The sequence below is a fragment of the Narcine bancroftii genome, chromosome 5, assembly GCF_036971445.1.
Source record: "Narcine bancroftii isolate sNarBan1 chromosome 5, sNarBan1.hap1, whole genome shotgun sequence".
Lineage (NCBI taxonomy): Eukaryota > Metazoa > Chordata > Chondrichthyes > Torpediniformes > Narcinidae > Narcine > Narcine bancroftii.
In genome coordinates, this window is record NC_091473.1 from 211,060,352 (window position 1) to 211,084,385 (window position 24,034).

General features: G+C 44.4%; 1 protein-coding gene and 1 long non-coding RNA gene across 2 annotated transcripts; one reads left to right on the forward strand and one right to left on the reverse strand.

Annotated features, from left to right (window-relative positions):
* Positions 1-9,589: 9,589 nt before the first annotated feature.
* Positions 9,590-16,153, reverse strand: LOC138764742 (uncharacterized). The gene is made up of 2 exons (XR_011358292.1): positions 15,490-16,153; positions 9,590-11,451 (listed from the first exon to the last, which is right to left on the reverse strand). It is a non-coding gene; the product is annotated as an uncharacterized lncRNA (long non-coding RNA).
* A 118-nt stretch (positions 16,154-16,271) lies between these two features.
* Positions 16,272-23,378, forward strand: LOC138764705 (zinc finger protein 235-like). Its single transcript, XM_069940953.1, has 2 exons — positions 16,272-16,751; positions 21,821-23,378. Exon 2 carries the CDS (start codon positions 22,011-22,013, stop codon positions 23,184-23,186), a length of 1,176 nt encoding a protein of 391 aa, XP_069797054.1. The 5' UTR covers positions 16,272-16,751; positions 21,821-22,010; the 3' UTR covers positions 23,187-23,378.
* The last annotated feature ends 656 nt before the right edge of the window (positions 23,379-24,034 follow it).

Consider the following 24,034-nt stretch of genomic DNA (forward strand, 5'->3'; position numbering starts at 1 on the left):
GCATAGCAGAAACGTCAGCACATGGTATAGTGAAGGGAAAACAAGAAGAACCAGCAAGTATGATGCTTTAAAAAACTTCTATTACGTGTATATGGTATGTCCCATCGAGAAAGGGCAGCCAAACTATTACATATTAATGGGTTGGGAGACCGCGCCCCATCATTTGTTATTCAAGCAGCACTTTTTAGAGTGAATGCCAGATGATATTAGGCTCTTGTTATCCAAATGTTTATTTGAAGACACAAGGGTTGTAGTGGTGGAGGCGGACATACTATGGCTGGTTAAAAACCACAGCAAGGAAAGACATCTGCACAACCGACCCCTCCGATTTTGACCCAGTGTCATACTCTAGTGCTCTTAGCACATCACTCCTTACAAGCAAGCAATGGCCCAAGACAAGCAAGCAGCATGCGGACACCTCATCTTGGTGTTATTAGCACAGGTGTTGGGGAGTAAATGCCTGCAAGTTCATTCCACTCTGCCTGTTTGCAGGTCCGCCCAGGCTGACTGTCAGTAAGGGCTGTGGCGGTTGGCAAGAAACATGCAAGCCTTCTGTATGTATGGGAATTGTTGTCCCAGTAAAAATTTCGAGTGGACACAGGTTGAGATGTTAGTGTATTTCCACCCACTGGTTTTGACACATGCCATCCTACCCTGGACCTGCAACTATGAGCAGTTACCAGTCCAACATTCCGACCTTTGGCACCAGGAAGATGAATGTCAAGTTCGAGAATCATCTCTACTCTTCGTCATTTATTATAGCAGCAGTATCCCGACCTTTGCAGATTTTCTTTGGGCTCATTCATTCCTTGACTTAAAAGGCTAATAGATGGATCTACTTTTCAAACTAGTCCTGTGGCAGACATCTATACCCCTGCTCTACACCTTCAAATATGAAATAAACCAATAGTTGAATTCTCCAAGCTGTTCGAAGATTTCCCTCCAATTTTCTGCCCCCACTGCGAAGCATGGTGTTAATCATCACATTTGTACTAAGGGCCCTCCTATCCATGCTAACACATGTCAGTTGCCTTCAGAGAAGCTGCACTTAGCTAAGGAAGAGTTTGCCAAGATAGAGGAACTAGGCATAATTTGTAGGTCCGACACTCCCTGGGCATCTCCATTACATATGGTCCCGAAACACAATGGAGATTGGCGACCTTGTGGAGGTTACAGGCAACTTAACAATGCCACCATCCCGGATCATTATCTGATACCTAATATTCAGGATTTCTCTGCTAATTTTCATGGAGTGAAGATCTTCTCCAAATTAGACTTGGTGTGTGGCTATCACCAAGTACCAGTAGAGCCAGAAGACATTCCAAAAACAGCAATAATTACTCCATTTTGGTTGTTCAAATGTTAACAAAGCCATTCAGATTAAAGAATGCCGCTCAGTCATTTCAACGGGTGATGGATGGTATAGGACGTGGTATGACCAATGTCTTCATTTACCTTTTTTTTTAAACTTTATTTATTCGTTCAAAAAACAAATAATATATGACATATACAGCAATTAAACAGGAACATGAATGTTTTTTAATATATATAGAAAAAAAGAAAAAAGAACCCCCCCCCCTCCCCTTCAGCCAACTCTCTTAAGGAGAGCCATTAAAAAAAAATATTAAAAAAAAGTTAAATATACATGTTAAAATCTAATCAATATAAATTGAAATGTAAATATTCTGAGTATAACAGCCACTTATTAATAAAAAAATATAATTAACATGTGAAACATACGTAATTTTTTCCATTATTAAATAATATTTCATCTCATTATGCTATCTATTAATATCAATCATATTTGTATCTTTCCATGTACTAGCAATACATTTTTTTCACTACGGACAAAGCTAAATATACAAAAGCAAGCTGGAATTTATCTAATTCCAAACCTTTCAGAGGTTGCAAACTACCCAATAAAAATACTATTGGATCTAAAACTATTTTAATCTTATACAGATATTCTAAACACGATTGAACTTTCTTCCAAAAAGATTGTATATGTATACATAACCAAACAGCATGAAAAAAAGTTCCAACCATATCACCACATCTAAAACACAAATCTGATTCATTAAAACCATATTTTTAAAATTTTTCAGGTGTCAAATATAATTGATGTAAAAATTTGTAATTAATCATTGCATAACATGCATTTATCAATCTAGTTACACTATCATAACAGATATCTAATCAAGCCTCTTCAGAAAAAATAAAACCAATATCCACTTCCCATTTAATTGTAGATCTATCCCAACCCTTTTTTATCCATACCATTCAGCATATTTGATACATAAGTGAAATATAACCCTTCTCTGGTACCTTCATAAGAAAAGTCTCAAATTTAGTCATTTTAGGTAAAATCATATCTCTACCAAACATACATTTTACCAAAGATCGAATTTGATAATAAAGAAATAAAGAATTCTTATCAATACCAAAATCTTCCCTCATCTGATTAAAAGACAAAAACTTACCCTCTTTAAAACAATCTCCCAAATTTTTCACACCTTTAAATCTCCAATGCAATAAACTTTGATTATTTATTGAAAAAGAAATGTTGATTATTATACAATGGAGTCAAAGCCAATAATTTACCCCTAGAGCCTATCATTTTATTTTTCTTTATCCATAACTTCATTAAATGTTTTATTTAGGCACATTATGTTTTTTCAGTATAGACACATTATATTGTTATGTCTTCATTTACCTTGATGGCATTTTTGTGGCCACTGGGATAAAGGAAGAACATTTGGAACATCTTTGTACACAATTCATTCATCTTCAAAAGTTGGAACTGACCTTCAATCTGGATAAATGCATTTTTGAAAAGAAATTATTGATTTCTTGGGGCATAGGAGTACTCAGGAAGGCCTGATTCTGCTGCCATCCAAAGTTGAGGTCATGACCAAGTACTCAAGACCTGCTACAATTAAAACCCTGACAGAGTTCTTGGGAATGGTAAAATTTTATCAGCAGTTTCTTTTGGGAGCAGCTTATATCATGAAGCCTCTTTTTGATTTACTGTATGGAAACAACAGAACCATCCATTGGACTGAAGAGGGAAACAATGCTTTCTTAAAGACTAAAGATTTGCAGACCTGTGCCACTATGCTCAGCTACCCAGTTTTAAATGTAGCCACCGCCCTTTCTACAGAAGCTTCCAGTATGGCTGGAGGAGGTGCACTTCATCAATATGTCAATGGGCAATGGAAACCATTAGCATTCTTCAGCCGCCATCTTCATGAAGTAAAGAAGAAATGCAGTGCTTTTTATAAGGAGCTTTTGGCCATTTACTTGTCTATTTGACACTTGTTATTTTTTGGAGGGCAGATAATTTACTATGAACACTGACCACAAGCCCTTAACATTTGCATTTTCAAAGGTCGCAGAGTCCTGGCCAGCTCAACAACAATGGCAATTATCATTCATTTCAGAATTCTCTACAAAAACACATATTTCTGGAAAAGACAATGTAGTAACAGATGCACTTTCCTGTTCTGCTCCACTTGAGGTTTCATCCACAGATCAAGGTATTGACTACACAGCTTTGGCCACGGCTCAAGAACATGACCATGAGATGAATGCTTATCGGACTGTATTCACGAACCTGCAATTAAAAATGTCCAGTTTGGAGTTAACAGCAAACTACTCCTCCATGATATATCAACGGTACTCCCATGCCCAGTAGTTCCAGCATCATGGAAACCTCAAGTATTTGACTCTGTGCATGGTGTCTCGCATCTATCGATTTGATCGACTGTTTGTATGGTTTTGGACAGGTTCGTGTGGTACAGTCTTTAAAAAAAGATGTTACACAAATGGTAAGGTCTTGCATTGCCTGCCAAAAAACAAAAGTTTAGAAGCATACCATGATACCACTGCAGTCCTTCCTGGCAGTTACTCAGCGTTTTGCTAATTTCCACATGGATATCCCTGGTCTTCTTCCTGGTTTAAGAGGATATTGTTATCTTTTTACAGTAATAGGTTTACGCAGTGGCCCGAGCCCGTGCCTATGGTAGATGCTACTACAGATACTTGTGCTCAGGCATTCCTCAGTTCCTGGGTATGTCATTTTGGTTTACTGGTACATATTACTTCGGATAGAGGACCACAATTTACTTTCTCACTGTGGATGACCTTGTCTCACTTGCTCTGTTCAAAAATTCATCATACAAATGGCTATCATTCCCAGACCAATGGAACGATGGAAATATTTAATTGACATCTGAAGTCAGCCTTGATGGCTCAATTAGACGGCCCGAATTGAGCTGATGAGCTGCCCTGGATATTACTGTGCATTAGAACAACTCCAAGGGAGGACCTCCAAGATTCATCTGCAGAGCTTGTGTATGGCACCCCATTGGTGGTTCCAGGGGAGTTCATCCCCAACCATCCAACTCCAGTGATGATCCTAAGGAACTGTTAAGCAGGCTAAGTGAGACTGTAGGAAAACCGACCCCAATATCACCGTCGTCACATGGAGAACACATTTTTGTGCCTGAAGAACTCAAACTGCAAATGTCTTCATCCAAAGGGGAACACTTTGTCAACCTTTACAGATGACTTACAAAGAACCTGATAGGATATTCAAATAAACTAGGTCAACATGTATTTTGGACATTGGAGGAAAGCCACTGTCTTTCACTATTGATAGGCTTAAACCAATTCATGTGGGCCAATTTTTCCCACTGCAGCAGCAAACAGTCTGTATAGAGGTGAATACCTAAAAGACAGACAAACCTTTCTGCTGGTTCTGATGTATGTAGGGGGTCCATGTACCAGTGCTTTGGCAGCACTACAACTCCCAGGAGGAATCGAACCAGCCATGTGATGATGTCAGTGCGCATCAAGAGTGTGATTCTGGCTTATAAAAGGTGGCACAGGTAATGAAGAGTAAACCCCTAGGAAGACCAGAATTACAGGAAGAAATGGAAATAGAAAGGGCACACAGAACATTAGCCCCTAAACCACAACCACAACAAAAACCAAGATCCATTCTAGTAACATTCTTAAGATGTACAACAAGAGAAAATATATTGGAGAAAGCAATGAGGAAAATAAGAGAAGACAAAAAAAACCACTGGAATACAAAGGCCAAAAAAATTTTTTCTATCCAGATATAAGTTTTGAACTGAAGAAGAGGAAGGAGTTTAATACAGCAAAAACGATCTTATGGAAAAAAGGATATAAATTTATGCTAAAGTATCCAGCAGTACTTAAAATAGTTATTCCAGGGCAGCAAAACAGACTATTCTTGGATCCGGAGGAAGCAAGAAAATTTGCAGAACAACTACAAAACAGACAGAGAGAGGAAGATATGTAATGAGAACAAAAATGTGTGTATGTATATATAAAAAAAATTGAATATAGGTAAGAACTAAGAAGGGAAGGAAAGGGAAGAAAGGAAGTATGGGGAGAATTAAGAGTTCATATATAACCTTTGTTATATATGAAGATTAAAATCTTTTCAGGGGGGCTGGGTGGGGAAGAGTTACGGTCATTGCGAAATCAGTTGACGCTTGCGAGTGAATTTGCAAATCCAAATGGAGAGGGGAGATGTGGTTGCCCGACAAGGGACAAAGGGCAACTCAGGAAGGGGAGGGGATAGTGGGGTTAAAGGAATTTTAGATAGGAGAATAAGGGAAATGTTTTATGTTTTAGAAATGTTGTCTTATAAAGTGTTCAAAAAAAGAAAGCAGAAATGGATAAGAAGGAAAGGTGATGATGAGGAAACAGAAAGGAAAGAAAAACAAAGTATGAAATGGCTATGTTGAACTATATGACTAAATATTAATGGAATACATAACCAAATCAAAAGGAAGAAACTGCTAAATTTACTGAAAAAAGAAAAAAATTGATATAGCATTCGTACAAGAAACACACTTAACTGAAGTGGAACACAAGAAATTAAAGAGAGATTGGATAGGACATGTAACAGCAGCGTCATATAATTCAAAAGCTAGAGGAGTAGCTACATTAATCAGTAAAAATGTACCAATTAAAATAGAAGAGGAAATAATAGATCCAGCAGGGAGATATGTAATGATAAAATGTCAGATATATTCAGAGTTTTGGAATTTACTCAATGTATATTCACCTAACGAAGAAGATCAAAAATTTATGCAAGATTTTTTTTGAAGATAGCAGACACGCAAGGGAACATACTAATAGGAGGGGATTTCAACCTTAATTTGGATTCAAACATGGATAAAACTGGGGAAAAAAATTAACAGAAAGAACAAAGTAACCAAATTTATAATTAAATCGATGCAAGAAATGCAACTTTTGGATATATGGAGGAAACAACACCCAAAGGAAAAGGAATATTCATATTATTCGGGTAGACATAAAACATACTCAAGAATAGACCTATTCCTGTTATCAGCTCACATGCAAGAGAGAGTTAGGAAAACAGAATATAAAGCTAGACTATTATCGGACCACTCACCCCTGTTATTGACAATAGAGTTAGAGGACATCCCACCAAGAATGTATAGATGGAGATTAAACTCCATGCTACTTAAAAGGCAGGATTTTAGAGAATTAATTGAACGACAAATTAAAATGTACTTTGAAATAAATACAGAATCAGTGAAAGATAAGTTTATACTATGGGACGCAATGAACGCGTTCATCAGAGGGCAAATAATAAGTTATGTAACTAAGATGAAGAAGGGCTACAATAAGGAAACAGAGCAGTTGGAAAGGGAAATAGTAACTATAGAAAAAGAATTAGCAATGAAGGAAGACATAACTAAAAGAAGAGAATTGGCAGATAAAAAAATAAAATATGAAACACTACAAACACATAAGGTGGAGAAGAACATAATGAAGACAAAACAGAAATATTATGAACTAGGAGAAAAAACGCACAAAATTCTAGCATGGCAGCTTAAGACAGAACAAACTTAGAGAATGGTATTGGCATCAAGGAAAAAAGACAAACAAATCACATATAATCCAACGGAGATTAATGAAAACCAGAGAATTCTACGAACAATTATATCAAACTGAAAACGAAGGGAAAGAAGACAAAATAGATGAATTTTTAACTAAAATTGAACTACCGAAATTACAAACAGAGGAACAAAATAAATTAACAGAACCATTTGAAGTAGAATAAATACAAGAGATAATAAAAAAAAACTACCGAATAATAAAACACCAGGAGAGGATGGATTCCCAATAGAATTCTATAAAACATTTAAAGATTTATTAATTCCTCCCCTTCTGGAAGTAATTAACCAGATTGATAAAACACAAAGCTTACCAGATTCATGCAAAACAGCAATAATTACAGTAATACCAAAGACAGGGAAAGATCCACTCGCACCTGCGTCATATAGACCAATTTCTTTACTTACACAGATTATAAGATAATAGCTAAACTATCAGCAAACAGATTAGCCGACTATGTACCAAAAATAGTAAATCTAGACCAAACTGGATTTATTAAAAAAAGACGAACAACAGACAATATTTGTAAATTTATTAACTTAATTCATGCAGTAGAAGGAAATAAAGCTCCAACAGTAGCGGTTGCTTTAGATGCAGAGAAGGCCTTTGACAGAGTAGAATGGAATTATTTATTAAAAGTATTACAAAAATTCAGTTTACCAGAGAAGTATATTAATTGGATTAAAGCATTATATAAGGGGTCATTGGCGAAAGTGACAGTAAATGGATATATATCAAAGCAATTTAACTTAAGCAGATCAACAAGGCAGGGATGCCCACTATCGCCCTTATTGTTCGCGTTAGCCATAGAACCACTGGCAGAATTGATAAGAACAGAAAATAAAATAAAAGGGATAAAAATAAAAGACAAGGAATATAAAATCAGTTTATTTGCAGATGATGTTATAGTATACTTAACTGAACCAGAAATATCAATAAAAGAATTATGTAAGAAATTGAAGGAATATGGAGAAGTGTCGGGGTACAAGATTAACGCAAATAAAAGTGAAGCAATGCCAATGAATAATGCGGATTTCTCAAAATTTAAGAAAGAATCACCATTCAGATGGCAAACGCAAGCAATGCGATACCTAGGTATACAAATAAATAAAAACCTCAGCCATCTATATAAACTCAATTATTATCCACTAATGAAAAAATTGCAAGATGACTTAGAGCATTGGAAGGACTTACCACTAACACTGATAGGAAGGATAAACTGTATTAAAATGAACATTTTCCCAAGGATACAATACTTATTTCAGGCATTACCAATATGCTTAACAGAGAAATTCTTCAAGGAGTTAAAGAAAATAATAACGAAATTTTTATGGAAAGGGGGGAAACCGAGGATAGCACTAGATAAATTAACAGAAGGAGGCTTACAACTACCAAACTTTAAAAATTATTATAGAGCCGCACAATTAAGATACCTATCAGATTTTTATCAAACAAGGGAAAAGCCAGATTGGACTAGATTAGAACTAGATAAAATCGGGGAGAAGATACCTGAACATATATTATATAAATGGGATGAAAAATTGGTACAACGTAGGAATTCTCCAGTATTGCATCATCTGCTCAACATTTGGAAGAAGATTCATGTCGAAAGGAATAAAACAAATTACCAACTACCAAAACTAATACTGACACAAAAATCAGCAAATCCCTTTTACAATAGATAACCTTTCCTTTAGAGAATGGGAGAAAAAAGGGATCAAAAGAATAGAAAATTGTTTTTCGGGAAATAAATTATTATCCTTTGAACAAATGAAGGATAAGTATAATATAACTCACGATACAGTGTTGACATACTACCAACTGAAATCCTACTTGAAGGACAAATTGGGAAGCAGTCTGAGGTTACCAGAGGGTAGTAATTTTGAATATGTGATTACAGACACAATGATAATCAAAAAATTTGTAACAAACGTGTATATTAAACTACAAGAAAAGGAGAATGAGGAAACAAATGGTAAAACTAAACAAAAATTGGAACAAGATCTAAACATAAAGATAAAGAATGAAACATGGGAGAAGTTATGCTCAGGAACTATGAGAAATACAATAAACACGAGGTTATGTATGATACAATATAACTGGATACACAGGCTATACATTACACCTCAAAAGTTAAATAAATGGGACCCAACAGTATCTGACAGATGTTTTCGCTGTAAAAAGGAAATGGGAACAACAATTCATGCAATTTGGACATGAGAGAAAGTGAAAAAATTTTGGGAAGATCTAAACCAGATATTAAATAAAATCACAAAAAGCAATATACCAAAAAAAAACAGAGATCTTCCTCCTAAGTAACATAAAAAAACAAAGAATTTGGACTCGATTTGGATGGAGCACAGAAAAGATTTGTTATGATAGCCCTAGCTGTAGCAAAAAAATGTATTATGTCAACCTGGAAATTAGAAGATAACTTGAGAATACAACAATGGTATATAGAAATGAATAAATGTATTCCATTAGAAAAAATAACCCATAATTTAAGAAATAACATTACAATATTTGAACAAATATGGGAGCCATACATGAAACATAATAGAGAAAACCTACCGTGGACATTTACCACCTAAAATGACAGAAGGAGAAGAGAATGAAAAGAACTGACTGAGTGGAATATCTTGTTTATTTTTATTGAGTGACAACATTGTTTGACGGGTTTAATGTATCTTATATTCTGAACTTTAAATAAATGGGAGGGGAGGGAAGGGGGGCGGGTGAGAAAATGACACTATATATTTAAGAAGGAAAATGTATGTATCTTGATCAATATGGTTTATAGTGTGAAAAATAAAAAATTTAAAAAAAAATAAAAAAAAAATACAAAGAGCTGGAGCTGCAAGGAAAAGCCCCATCAGAACAATCTGGATCCAACTCATCGTCGCCAGGCACCAATTGGGAGGACAACACCTTATATCCTGTGTCCACAATCTCAAACCAGACGGCATGAACGTTGACTTCCAATTTCTATTAACCCACTTTCATTTTTCTTTCCCTCATCTCTCTGTCCCCTTTCCTCCAGTTCCCCATCCACTTCCCTGCCTTCTCCAGTCAGAAACCCTCTGACCTCTTGTCTGTCACTTCTCAGCTTTCTCTTCTCTCCTCCCACCTGTATCCACTTATAACCTCTTACCAGTTCACCTGTGCTGCTCCTCCCTCCTTTTTTATTCAGGCGACTGCCCGATTTTCCACATTCCTGACGAAGGGCCCAAGTCCAAAGCGTTGACTGTCTTTCCCTTCCTGTGGATGCTGTGAGTCCTGCTGAGTTTCTCCAGCTCTATTGTGCATTGCATCTTATATTCCATCCTGACACTCTCCAACTAGGTGACATCAATATCAACCTCCAGTTTCTGTTATTCTTGTCCCCCTCCTCCAGTTCCTCAACCCCTTCACTTCCTTCTCCCATCAGATGTCCTTAACCCTCTCTCCTGCACTTCTCAGCTTCTCACTCTTCTACCCTCCCATTAGTGTCCACATTTAAGCGTCTGCTACCCACTTTCCCTTCACCTTTTTATTTGGGCATCTGCCTCATTTTTGTAACACTTGGCGAAGGGCTCAACCCCAAAATGTAAACTGTCTTTTACTTTCCATGGATGCTATGTTTCCTCTAATTATCTGAGGTTGGAGCGCAGTTCAAAGCAATCAACTGCAAAAACCAAAGGGAACTTGCACAGTTAAATCTCGACCAGCAGTTAATGACATTGATGTCTTCTGTCTGCTTTATAATCTCGACACAAAAGTCCAGTCACAGACTAGGATGGAGTGAACAACTCTCCACACAGGGAGAAGGTGAATGGTCTTTCCCCAGTGCACATTCAACAGCAGACATGCAGAGAGAACGTGAATTCTCTAGTGTAGCAGGTTCGAGGATTGAGAAACCCTTTCCACACAGGGAGCAGATGAATGGTCTCTCTTCGGTGTGAATTTTCTGGTGTTGTAGCAATTGAGATGATAGAGTGAAATCCTTCCCACATGCACAGCATTTAAAAGATTTCTCCCCAGAGTGAATGTCTGGAGCTGCAGGAGGCTAGAGGACTGGGTGAACCCCTTCGCACATCTGTGGCAGGTGAACAGACTCTGCCCACGGGTGTGCTCACCAGTGTTCCTCCAGGTCCTTGGAGGTTTGAAAACTCTTCCCACGTCAGAACAGGGGAACGGTCTATTCCTAGTGTGAGTGCAGTGATTCATTTCCAGCAAGTCCATAGAAAGTTCCTCCCCACCACATGCTTCACTTTGGAGTGTTTTATCTGCTGTATCACTGGTCACCTAACCCTCCATGTCAGCTATTCGTCTAAAGTTCAGTTCTTGCACTCAATGGGTGTAGGGTTTCTCCATGTGGTGTTCCACGTGCTCCTAATCCACCGATGAAGCTGGCCGATATCAAGGTTTGGAGGAATCCAGTTGGTGTGTCAGACCACAACGTGGTGTTGCCTGAAGCTTCCTGCCTGGAAACACACTGCTTTCTTAACCCTGTGAAGAGAAGATAATGGAGTGAGAGGGAGAAAGACATTCTCTGCAGCCAATGTTCCAGGATGACACACCCTGGAGGCATGGCCAGTAACATGACAAACTGTGGAAGTGTCCTGAACTATGAGGAGGATCTCAACAGACAGGTAGACACATGGTGGGTGAAATTTAGCACAGAGAAACGTGTGATACATTTTAATGGAAAAAAAGAGGCAACAACTATTAGACAGCAAGGAACATTTTATGAACCCACAGATATACTGTTAAATGGAATCTAGTTCTGTGAACAACATTTTAGTCATGGCAGATGACTTCATTATTACCCAGAATCCTTAACCGTCAAGAAATTGCTCTGTTCATTGTGATGTCAAAAGAATGAGCAACTTCCAACCAATCGGAACCACCCAACATATCAATAGTTACATTGGAGTCCTTTCACTCAACTACTATTACCGCACTTGACACTGTCAAAGTATCAACAATATTCAGATTTATTGTCAGAGTACATACATGACATCACATATAACAGAGATTCCTTTTTCCTGCAGGCACGGCAGAATTACCACTAATTGGTAGTACAAAAAATAAACTGTCTCTCTTTGGCTTGGCTTCGCGGACGAAGATTTATGGAGGGGTAATGTCCACGTCAGCTGCAGGCTCATTTGTGGCTGACAAGTTCGATGCGGGACAGGCAGACATGGTTGCAGCGGTTGCAAGGGAAAATTGGTTGGTTGGGGTTGGGTGTTGGGTTTTTCCTCCTTTGTCTTTTGTCAGTGAGGTGGGCTCTGCAGTCTTCTTCAAAGGAGGTTGCTGCCCACCAAACTGTGAGGCACCAAGATGCACGGTTTGAGGTGATATCATCCCACTGGCGGTGGTCAATGTGGCAGGCACCAAGAGATTTCTTTAGGCAGTCCTTGTACCTCTTCTATGGTGCACCTCTGTCTCGGTGGCCAGTGGAGAGCTTGACATATAACATGATCTTGGGAAGGCGATAGTCCTCCATTCTGGAGACGTGACCTACCCAGCGCAGTTGGATCTTCAGCAGCGTGGATTCGATGCTGTCGGCCTCTGCCATCTCGAGTACTTCAATGTTGGAGATGAAGTCGCTCCAATGAATGTTGAGGATGGAGCGGAGACAACGCTGGTGGAAGCGTTCTAGGACCCGTAGGTGATGCCAGTAGGGGACCAATGATTTGGAGCTGAACAGGAGTGTGGGTATGACAATGGCTCTGTATACTCTAATCTTTGTGAGGTTTTACAGTTGGTTGTTTTTCCAGACTCTTTTGTGTAGTCTTCCAAAGGCACTATTTGCCTTGGCGAGTCTGTTGTCTATCTTGTTGTCGATCCTTGCATCCGATGAAATGGTACAGCTGAGATAGGTAAACTGGTTGACCGTTTTGAGTTTTGTGTGCCCGATGGAGATGTGGGGGGGGGGGGGGCTGATGGAGGACCTCAGTTTTCTTCAGGCTGACTTCCAGGCCAAACATTTTGGCAGTTTCCGCAAAACAGGACATCAAGCGCTGAAGAGCTGGCTCTGAATGGGCAACTAAAGCGGCATCATCTGCAAAGAGTAGTTCATGGACAAGTTGCTCTTTTGTCTTGGTGTGAGCTTGCAGGTGCCTCAGATTGAAGAGACTGCCATCTGTGCGGTACCGGATGTAAACAGCGTCTTCATTGTTGAGGTCTTTCAAGGCTTGTTTCAGCATCATGCTGAAGAAGATTGAAAAGAGTGTTGGTGCGAGAACGCAGCCTTGCTTCACGCCATTGTTAATGGAGAAGGGTTCAGAGAGCTCATTGCTGTATCTGACCAGACCTTGTTGGTTTTCGTGCAGGTGGATAACCATGTTGAGGAACTTTGGGGGGCATCCGAGGCGCTCTAGTATTTGCCAAAGCCCTTTCCTACTCACAGTGTCGAAGGCTTTGGTGAGGTCAACAAAGGTGATGTAGAGTCCTTTGTTTTGTTATCTGCACTTTTCTTGGAGCTGTCTGAGGGCAAAGACCATGTCAGTTTCCTCTGTTTGCGCGAAAGCCGCACTGTGATTCTGGGAGAACATTTTTGGCAACACTAAGTATTATTCTATTTAGGAGAATCCTAGCGAAGATTTTGCCTGCAATGGAGAGCAGCGTGATTCCCCTGTAGTTTGAGCAGTCTGATTTCTCACCTTTGTTTTTGTACAGGGTGATTATGATGGCATCACGAAGGTCCTGAGGCAGCTTTCCTTGGTCCCAGCAGAGCTTGAAAAACTCATGCAGTTTGGCATGCAGAGTTTTGCCGCCAGCCTTCCAGACCTCTGGGGGGGATTCCATCCATACCTGCTGCTTTGCCACTTTTCAGTTGTTCAATTGCCTTATATGTCTCTTCCCGGGTGAGAACCTCATCCAGCTCTAGCCTTAAGGGCTGTTGAGGGAGCTGGAGCAGGGCGGATTCTTGGACTGAGTGGTTGGCACTGAAAAGAGTTTGCAAGTGTTCTGACCATCGGTTGAGGATGAAGATCTTGTCACTGAGGAGGACTTTGCCGTCTGAGCTGCGCAGCGGGCTTTGGACTTGGGGTGAAGGGCCGTACACAGCCTTTAGAGCCTCGTAAAAACCCCTGAATTTGCCAATGTCCGTGCTGAGCTGGGTTCATTTGGTGAGGCTAGTCCACCACTCATTTTGGATCTCCCAGAGTTTGTGCTGAAGATGGCTGCATGCACGACGGAAGGCTCTTTCTTCTCTGGCCAGGACGGCTTTGCAAGGTGAGCCTGGTGGGCAGCTTGCTTCTTTGCCAGCAGCTCCTGGATTTCCTGGTTGTTTTCGTCGAACCAGTTCTTGATTTTCCTGGAATGTAAAACAATATAAAACTGTAAACAAACTGACTGCAATACAGAGAGAACAAAAAGAAAATCAATAAACTGCTCAAGTAAAAGCCCTTTAATGAGTCTCTGATTGAGTTTGCTGTTGAGGAGTCTGATGGCAGCAGTGAGAACAGAGCATGTGGTGGGTGGTCTTTCATGATTGCTGCTAATCTCCGACATGTGCTAAGTAGTGGGGAAGGTTTTGCCTGTCATGTCCTGGGATGTGTCCACTACCTTTTGGAGGGCTTTTCGCTCAGGTACATTGGTGTTTCCATATCAGCCCACGATGCAGCCAGCCAGCACACTTTCTACCACACCTCTGTGCTTTCTTCATGATGCCATTAGTGTGTTGGGTACAGGAAAGATCCTCCGAGATAGTGACTCCCAAGAACTTAAACTTCCTCACCCTCTCCACCTCTGATCCCTCAATGATCACTGGATTTTATTTCTTGAAGTCAACAAGCACTTCTGTAGTTTTGGTGACATTGAAGACAAGGTTGTTCTGGTACACCATTCGGCCAAATTTTTAATCTCCATCCTGTATGCCGACTCATCTCCATCCATTATACAACCCACTACCGTGGTATTGCTGGCAACTTGTTTGATGGGATCATTATCATACCGAGCCACACAGTTGTAGGTGTAAAGTGAGTAGAGGGCTAAGAACACAGCCCTGTGGTGCTCTGGTACTGATGGAAAATGTGGAAGTTTTTACAAGCTTCGCAGATTGTGGTCTGGAGGTGACAAAATCCATGATCCAATTACACAGTGGAGTTTTAACTCCCAGGTCCTGGAGTTTTCTGATCAGTTTTGAGAGGACGATGGTGTTAAATGCCAAACTGTAATCAATAAATAACATCCTGATGTATGCATCTTTGCTGTCCAGGTGTCCAAGGGGTTTGTGTAGAGCCAGTGAGATGGCATCCACTATAGACCTGATATTACAATAGTCAAAATGGAATATATCCATGTTAATGTTCAGACAGGAGCTGATATCACCAGCTTTTCTAAGTGCTACTGGTCGATAGTGATTAAGGCAGGTTACTGCACTCTTCTTTGGGCACCATATGATTGACGCCTGTTTGAAACGTGTGGGTACCTTGCAATGGTGCTGGTGGCAGGAATCAGCGACATCCAAGAGCTGAGCGATGACAGATACAAGATAATGGGGAGGGCACAGGCAATGTATGGGTAGAGTATACTCACTTGGATGTTGGAAACTCCGGCTACAAAGTAAGTCTCTCTCTTCCCTCTTTGTCTCCTTTCCCTCAGATCTACTCACATTTTTCCCGCCTATCCTTCATTCCATTTCCAATTAACACCTTTGTCCGACCACACAAAGTGATCACGATAAATTTACTAACCAGAGGAAACGTTCAGCAAAATATTCAACAAAGCAACGTCCCCCTGGAGTTAAACAAAGAAACCTGCAGATGCTGGATCGAGGGCAGTTCAGCAAAGTGCTGGAAAAACTCAGCAGGTCACGCAGCATCTTCAGGAAAAGTAAAAGCTGAACCACGTTCTGAGCCTTTCGTCACGAATCTGCACAAACAGGTAAAGGCCTGAATAAAAAGGCGGAGGGAGGAGCACAGGATAAAACGTCAGGGGTAATAGGTGGATCCATGTGGAAGGGGAGAAGAGAAAGAAGCTGAGAAGTGATGGGGCGAGGACAGAGGGACCAAAGAAGGTAGAGATCTGACAGGAGACGGGAGGAAAGGGGCTGGGGAGTTGGAGGGAAGGAGATGGAGAAGGAGGAGGGAAGGAGAGAGAACGTTCCGGGACGTCGGTTCCCTTCACTCCCTCTGGATGCTGCGTGAGTTTCTCCGGCGCTTCAGGTTCCAGCGACTGCAGCTGCTTGTGTTTCTCTGATTGACACTGTTGCACTGCTGTAACTGTCAATCTGCTCGTAGGGCGGGGCTAACAGAAATGGGTGTCACTGATTGGTCGGTGAGCGGCGTTGTGTATGACATCATTTCCTGGTGGCAACGCACATCGAGGAGGAGATAACGTGGAAACGCACATCGAGGAGGAGATAACATAAAATTGGGAGCAGAATCCGTAACACTGCGCACAGCAAGAGCGATGTCAGTGTTTCTATCCAGAATGCAACGGGCGCCAGAAACCGCTCAATCTAGTATGCCTTAAAAAAAGACCCAAACTGCAACTGAAGCACGTGATAATCGTTATGACGTAATCGCACACAATGCCCGCCCATTTATCTCCACTCTGCATCTTCCACCAATGTCCAACTTCGGAAACCTGTCACTCTCTCAGACCCGCCTCCTGACCAATCACCGTCACGTGTCCTATTCCCCCCCCGTCGGATTCGCTAACGGAAAATGTCAATCCTGCTCCCTCGCACCTGCGTACTGGGCACCTTGAGGGGAAGTGGTTCTGCGCTTCTTTCGTTCAGTAAATACATGGAAAGGTTGGAGCATCTCAGCAGGTCCCGCAGCGACCAACAGGAGGTAAAGATCTACTCCCGACGGGGCGGGCCTGAGCCCTTCTTCAGGGGCTGTCAAAAGCCGACAGCGTCCGAATTAAAAGGCTGGGGAGAAACAGCAGGGGGAGGAGAACAGAGCGACAGACAAAAGATGTTAATAGGATGTGGATGGGAGGACAGGAGAGAGGGAAGGGGGAGGACTGGTGGGGGAGGGAGTTGGCTGTGTGGAAGCAGAACTGGGGGAACAGGGCACAGGGGGGAAGAAGGAGATCTAGAGGAAAGGGGACATGGGGATAGATGGGGAGGGAGGGTGAAGTCTGAAGACACAATGATTGTAAAAACACAAATGCTGCAGGAACTCAGCATGTAGTCGGTGTATGGGTTTAAAAAGGCATGCGCTTCTTCAGGTAGGGTGGGATCTTGACCACTCGAGCACAGGGATTATTCTGGCCCTCATCTAGCCGAGCCTCGGTGAGGTAACTGGTGGGATACTTTGATCTGGTCAATGGCCGTCGGAATCTTCATCCAGACTCCTGTGCCAACTTGAGGAAGTCCAGAGGAGGGGGAGGCTTGCAGACCAAAATCTCCGGAGTGCATGTCTCCTGTGTCTCGTCTGCCTCCATGCTGCCTGTTGTGGACGCCACTCAGTCCACTGCCTGCACTGCCATGGTCTGCCTACTGGCATTTTAAGATGTGGCTGCTGAACGATTGCTGATTCCTGGATTCATTCCATCATTTCTGGGCGACTTTGAGGAGAGAACGTGAGATTCAACTCAGGCTCTGATGGGATGTGGGCAAGGCCCATAAAAGACTGTTCTATCAGGAGACCACACAAGGTCCCACCAAAGCCCAAGGAGCTGTTTGACAGAGTTTCAACTAGGACTGACCACTGAGTACTCACTCATTTGGCAGAGTGACCAGAAGAAGGAGGCGTCGAAGGACCAGCGGTTTGAGAGGTTGCTAGGTATGTATGTGAGACCGTGAGTGCAGACGCTGTGGGATATGAACCCATATCTTAGCCTTAATTTTTCTAGATCGATGGTGGGGAGTCTGGAGGCAAATTAGAGCTGCTGGTGAAAGATGGCTCCTCTGTCATGGATCTGGCGAGAATAATATGTTCTCGCAAGATGCATCCAGCGAGGTCCACATCATAGCTTGTGGGAGCATCTGTCGCAGGTCAGTCCCAAGGCGGTCAAGTGGCTGGAAGCTCCCTTGTCTCTGGACAGGCTGATGGTAGAATTCATCGGAACCTTCTGGAACATCATGGGTCCTGGGGGAGATGTCCTTCTCTTGGTGCAGGGCAGTCGTAGTCCGACTGCCAAGAAAGGGAAATCTTGAATTGACACCCCAGTATCCTTCCTCAGTGCAGAGTATAAGATCTTTCCTCTGTACTGGTCCAAATGATCCACCCTGTCAAGTCCATTCAGGACAATCTTCACCCAGGGGTGTAGCCAGGTTCTAATGTTAGGGGGGGAGAGTGAGCACATTAAAAAGGCACCGCGACACAAATTAGATGGTGAGTCAGTAGTTGAATGGCAGGTCACACTGATTTTTCAGCAGCGTCCGTCTGGGGGTGGGGGGGCGGTGGGGCATCAGACCAGGGTAGGGTGTGGAGGGGCACAATGCATAACAAATAATTTTAAATTCATCATACATTTTTATTTATTATTTATCAATAACTTTATAACTTTGAAAGACAAGGATAAGTAAATACCTTCGTAGCTTTTCCTCTCCAGATGCCAGCGACTAGACTACTCCCCCGAGCACATTCTTCAAAGCTGGTGCCATTTTGAATTGTTTGCTCACTGCTCAGTCTTCTGTTGCACACTGGTGGGTCACCCCTCTCATGACGCGCTGGTGGGCCACCCCTCCCGTGACGCGCTGGTGGGCCACCCCTCCCGTGACGCGCTGGTGGGCCACCCCTCCCGTGACGCGCTGGTGGGCCACCCCTCCAGCGACGCGCTGGTGGGCCACCCCTCCAGCGACTTGCTGGTGGGCCACCCCTCCAGCGACTTGCTGGTGGGCCACCCCTCCAGCGACTTGCTGGTGGGCCACCCCTCCAGCGACTTGCTGGTGGGCCACCCCTCCAGCGACTTGCTGGTGGGCCACCCCTCCAGCGACTTGCTGGTGGGCCACCCCTCCAGCGACTTGCTGGTGGGCCACCCCTCCAGCGACTTGCTGGTGGGCCACCCCTCCAGCGACTTGCTGGTGGGCCACCCCTCCCGCGACTTGCTGGTGGGCCACCCCTCCCGCGACGTACTGGTGGGCCACACCCCCTCCAGCGACTTGCTGGTGGGCCACACCCCCTCCAGCGACGTACTGGTGGGCCACACCCCCTCCAGTGACTTGCTGGTGGGCCACCCCTCCCGTGACTTGCTGGTGGGCCACCCCTCCCGTGACTTGCTGGTGGGCCACCCCTCCCGTGACTTGCTGGTGGGCCACCCCTCCCGTGACTTGCTGGTGGGCCACCCCTCCCGTGACTTGCTGGTGGGCCACCCCTCCCGTGACTTGCTGGTGGGCCATACCCCCGCCGTGACGCGCTGGTGAGCCACCGCCCCCACCTCAACTCCCCCGGTGATGCACCTGCATTGATGGCCCAGAAGTGCATCACAGGAGGCTGGGCCGTGAGCACACAGTTTAAAAAGGCACCACCTGTAAAGAATGTGCTCGGGGGAACTCTCCCAGCACCTGCCCCTTAGCTACGCCAATGCATTCAATTGGTTCGGGACCTGGCATAACTGTCCTGAATGGTTGGTCTGTCAATTGCTTTTCTCTCTATCTGCCAGGAAAAGACATTCAACGGGGTGGATCACGGTTCCCCGCTTTGGACCCTGTGTGCGATTGGGGCTATGTTTCACAGTCGTCATATGACTGTTGTACCCATGGCAGTGTCTCGTCAAGGTTAACAGGTCCCTAACGGCACTTTTTCACTTCTTCAGGGGTGCCCCATGTCAGGACAACTGTACTCTGTTTTCACAGAGTCATTCCTGACCCTTCACTGGAAGCGGTTGATAGGTCTGATTCTGCGAGATCCCGAGATGGGAGTCTTCCTCTCGACTTACACAAACTGTATCATCTTCATGGTCACTGAACATGTTGACCTGCAGAGGATGTGCAACTGCCAGAAGGTCTTTTGGCCATATCCTCTGCCAGGGTCATCTAGGCGATGTGCTCAAACCTTCTGGTGGGACATTTGGAGGTGGACTCCCTGCTCATGCAGATGCAATCCTTTGAGTGGAGAACCTCCCATCTCCTGTACCTGGGGGTCCAACTGAGTGCCACTGGGGAGTCCTTTCTGGACAACTGGAGGGACCTAGGGGTGAAGGTCTCTGATCTGTTGATGTGCTGGTCAGGTCTCCACCATGCAATCTTGTACCAACACTGGTCATCAACCAGCTGGTGGCCCTGATGTTGTGGCTGGCCTCCCTGGTCCTGCCCACGGTTTTTGTCACCACGACCCAGAGGAAGTTGGTGGACTTTCTCTGGGGAAACAGGATGCACCAGGTCTACACAGCGGTCCTGAGTCTGTGGATCGAGGAGGGTGGTCAGTCGCTGGTGTGCTTCCATACCCAGCTGGCGGCCCTCTGTGTCAGGGCCATACACAGATACATGTACACAGCACCTCCACGATGGCACATGCTGGCCACAGATTTCCTTCACCAGGGACACTGCCTTTAGGCAGCCGTGCCTCTCTGTGGGAGCTGCCTACGCTTTATCGTGAGCTGTTGCAGGTCTGGGGCGTGGTCTCTTGGAGGGGCTGGTCCTTGTCCTGTGGAGATGGGTGTTGGGTTGAGAGAAGGGTAAAGGGGGGAGGCGGAGCAATCCCAGCTGCATTGAACCCCCATCAGCCAGTGTTGTTTGTCAATCCCAAGGACCGATGTCTCTTTCTGGAGCTGGTCCGCCACAGCGTGACCTGCCTCACGAATCCTGTACGGGTTGCTACTGCACACATTCCACTTCCTCACCCTCAGCAGTCATCTGGACACGCCGTGGCGGACCGTTTTACCACCCAGCAGTGAGGGTGGACCCCAGAAGAGGTCTCTTTGTGCAGGTGTCCTCCCCAGTGTTACTGGACCCATCACGTTGGCTTGTGTGTGGCTTCACTGGTTAACGAGCATTTTAGGCCTGAGCCCTTCTTCAAGGTGTGATTAAAACATCGTCTGAAGTCGTCTGAATTTAAAGGCTCAGGAGGAGGAAAGAAAAATGGTGTGGTGGGGAGTAGAGACCAACAAACAGATGTGGATGGGAAGGGGAGAATAAGTGGGGGATGGGGGTTGGCTGTGTGAAAGCAGAAATGAGGAAAAGAGACAGAGGGAACAGGGCATAGAGAGAGAGATTCCACTTTAGAGCTAGAGGTGCTAACATCCAGGTCTATGTGTTCTCCCCGTACCTTGCCTGTCCCCACCCCAATTATCTGACCTCTGACCTTACTCAACTCTCGGATGCAGCTGAATGCCTGCCACCAGCGCCATCTTTGCAAAGGAACCCCCGCTCCCATCCCCTCAAAACTGCTGCTTGTGTTCAGTTGTGAGAGAACGTGACTGATTCTGGGACGGTGTCACATGGGGTGATTGCAGTTGAGTGACAGGTCTCTAATGAGACTGTTTGTGGGTTGGGTGGATGCGATTGGTTGAAAGTTGGTGGTCCTTTCAACGTTATAGTAGAAGGTTGATGTGTGGGCGTATGTGCTGTTGAGGCTCATTGGACAGTGCAGTTTCTGGACTGTTTGGGGATTATTAGTAACACTTCAGCCATCAACTTCTGAAACAAAAGTTGCTATGAGCCTTTGACATAAAAATCTAAAATAATTCCTGCTCTCACCCTCAGATCGTCACATGTTTACTAAAATATGGTTCACACAACTAGACACCATATAACAGTAATTAATGTTTGTTGCCTCTCATCCTTTCCATTAAAACATATAACATTTGCTTCTCTGTGCTAAATTTCACCCTCCAGTTCTTTTCTCCTCACAGTTCAGAACACTTCCAAAATTTGTCATGTAACTGGCCATGTGTCCAGGGTGTGTTGTCCTGGAACATTGGCTGCAGAGAATGTCATTCTCCCTCTCACTCCACCATCTTCTCTTCACAGGGTTAAGAAAACAGTGCGTTTCCAGGCAGGAAGCTGCAGATAACAACACGTTGTGGTCTGACGCTCTGACTGTATTCCTCGGGACCGTAGTATCAACCAGATTCTCGGTGGATTAGGAGCACTGAGATCACCGCATAGAGAAACCCTTCACCCATTGAGTACGTAAACTGGACTTCAGCCTACGGCTGACATGGAGGGTCAGGTGCCCAGTGATACAGCACTTCAAAGTGAAGCGTGCGGTAAGGCAGGGCTTTCTGTGGACTTGCTGGAAACACATCCCTGCACTCAGACTTGGGAGAGACCGTTCCCCTGTTCCGAGTGTGGGGAGGTGTTCACCAGCTCTGAGGCACTGCTGCAACACCAGTGTGTCCCCACTAGGAGGAGCCCATTCCTCTGCTCTGATTGTGGGAAGAGCTTTCAAACGTCCAAGGACCTGGAGGAGCACGAGTGTGTTCCCCCTGGGGAGAGTCTGTTCACCTGCCGCGTGTGTGGGAAGGGGCTCACCCAGTCCTCCAGCCTCCTGCAGCACCAGAACAATCACTCCGGGGAGAGAGCCTTTAAATGCTGTGCGTGTGGGAAGGGATTCTCTCGATCCTCCAACCTGCTACAACACCAGAGAATTCACACTGGGGAGAGGCCGTTCACTTGCTCCCTGTGTGGGATTGGATTTACTCAGTCTTCCAACCTTCGGGCACACCAAAGAGTTCACGCTGGGGAGAAACCTTTCACCTGCTCCCTGTGTGGGATCGGATATACTTACTCCTCCCAACTGCGGGTACACCAGCGGGTTCACACTGGCGAGAAACCATTCCTTTGCTCAGTGTGTGGGAAGAGGTTCTCTCAGCTCTCTGGTCTGCAGGCACACCAGCAGGTTCACACTGGGGAGAAACCTTTCAACTGCTCCCTGTGTGGGAAGGGGTTCTCTCAGCTCTCTGGCCTGCAAGTTCACCAGCGGGTTCACACAGGGGAGAAACCTTTCACCTGTTCCCTGTGTGGGAAGGGGTTCTCTTGGCCATCTGGCCTGCAGGCCCACCAACGAGTTCACACTGGGGAGAAACCATTCAGTTGCTCCCTGTGTGGAATCAGATTCACTGAGTCCTCCCACCTGCGGGCACACCAGCGGGTTCACACTGGGGAGAAACCATTCACCTGCTCCCTGTGCACGAAGGGGTTCTCTCGTCAATCCAGCCTGCACGCACACCTGCGGGTTCACACCGGGGAGAAACCGTTCACCTGCTCCCTGTGTGGGATCAGATTCACTCATTCCACTAACCTGCGTAGGCACCAGAGAGTTCACGCTGCAGAGAAACCGTTGTCTCCCAGCAAGGAATTTGTTAATTCCTCTTCTCTGCAGGCCCACTGTTGAATTTGCACAGGGGAAAGACTGTTCACGTTCTCCCTGTGTGGGGAGGTGTTCACTCCATCTGTGGCTGGGATTTTGTGTTGAGATCATAAAGCAGCCAGGAGACGTCAATGTTGTTAACTGTTGGACAAGACTTAGCTGTACAAGTTCCCTTTGGTGTTTACAATTGATTAAATTTGAAACTCTGCACTGCAATCTCTGGATTATCAGATGATGAGGGAAGGTCACACAGCATCTATTGAAAGGAAAAGACAGTTGACATTTTGGGGCTGAGCCCTTCGCCAAGAGTTACAAAAATGAGGCAGGTGCCAAATTAAAAAGTGAGAGGAAAGGGGATAGCAGACGTTTAAATGTGGACATCTGATGGGAGAAGGGTGAAGGAGGTGGGGACCTAGAGGAGAGGGCCCGAGAGATGAGGGAAAGAGACTGAAAAGGGGTTAATGGATTGGAAGTCAATGTTCATGCCCTCTGGTTGGAGACTGCGTAGATGGGATATGAGGTGTTGCCCCTTCAGTTTGTGAGTGGTGTCCACGAGTTGGATCCAGATTATTGTTCTGATGCGGGTTTTCCTTGCAGCTGTGTTTGTACAATCCCCAGTCAGCCTGCTGCACCTGTTCATTGGATTTTTAATGTAAACTGCATCAGATCTCCTGGGGTCACCTCCCCTTTGTACTTGCTGGGCTGGCTGGTACAGATGGCCCCTGTCTGACCTGTATCTTGATGGACATTGAATAAAAATGTCTACGATCAGCAGATTTTGGCCTTGTTCTTGACTTCTGAACCAGCTTCTGGGCAACATTGTCTCCAGACCCGAAATGCCCTTTAAAACCTACCAACCTGTGCTGCTGTAA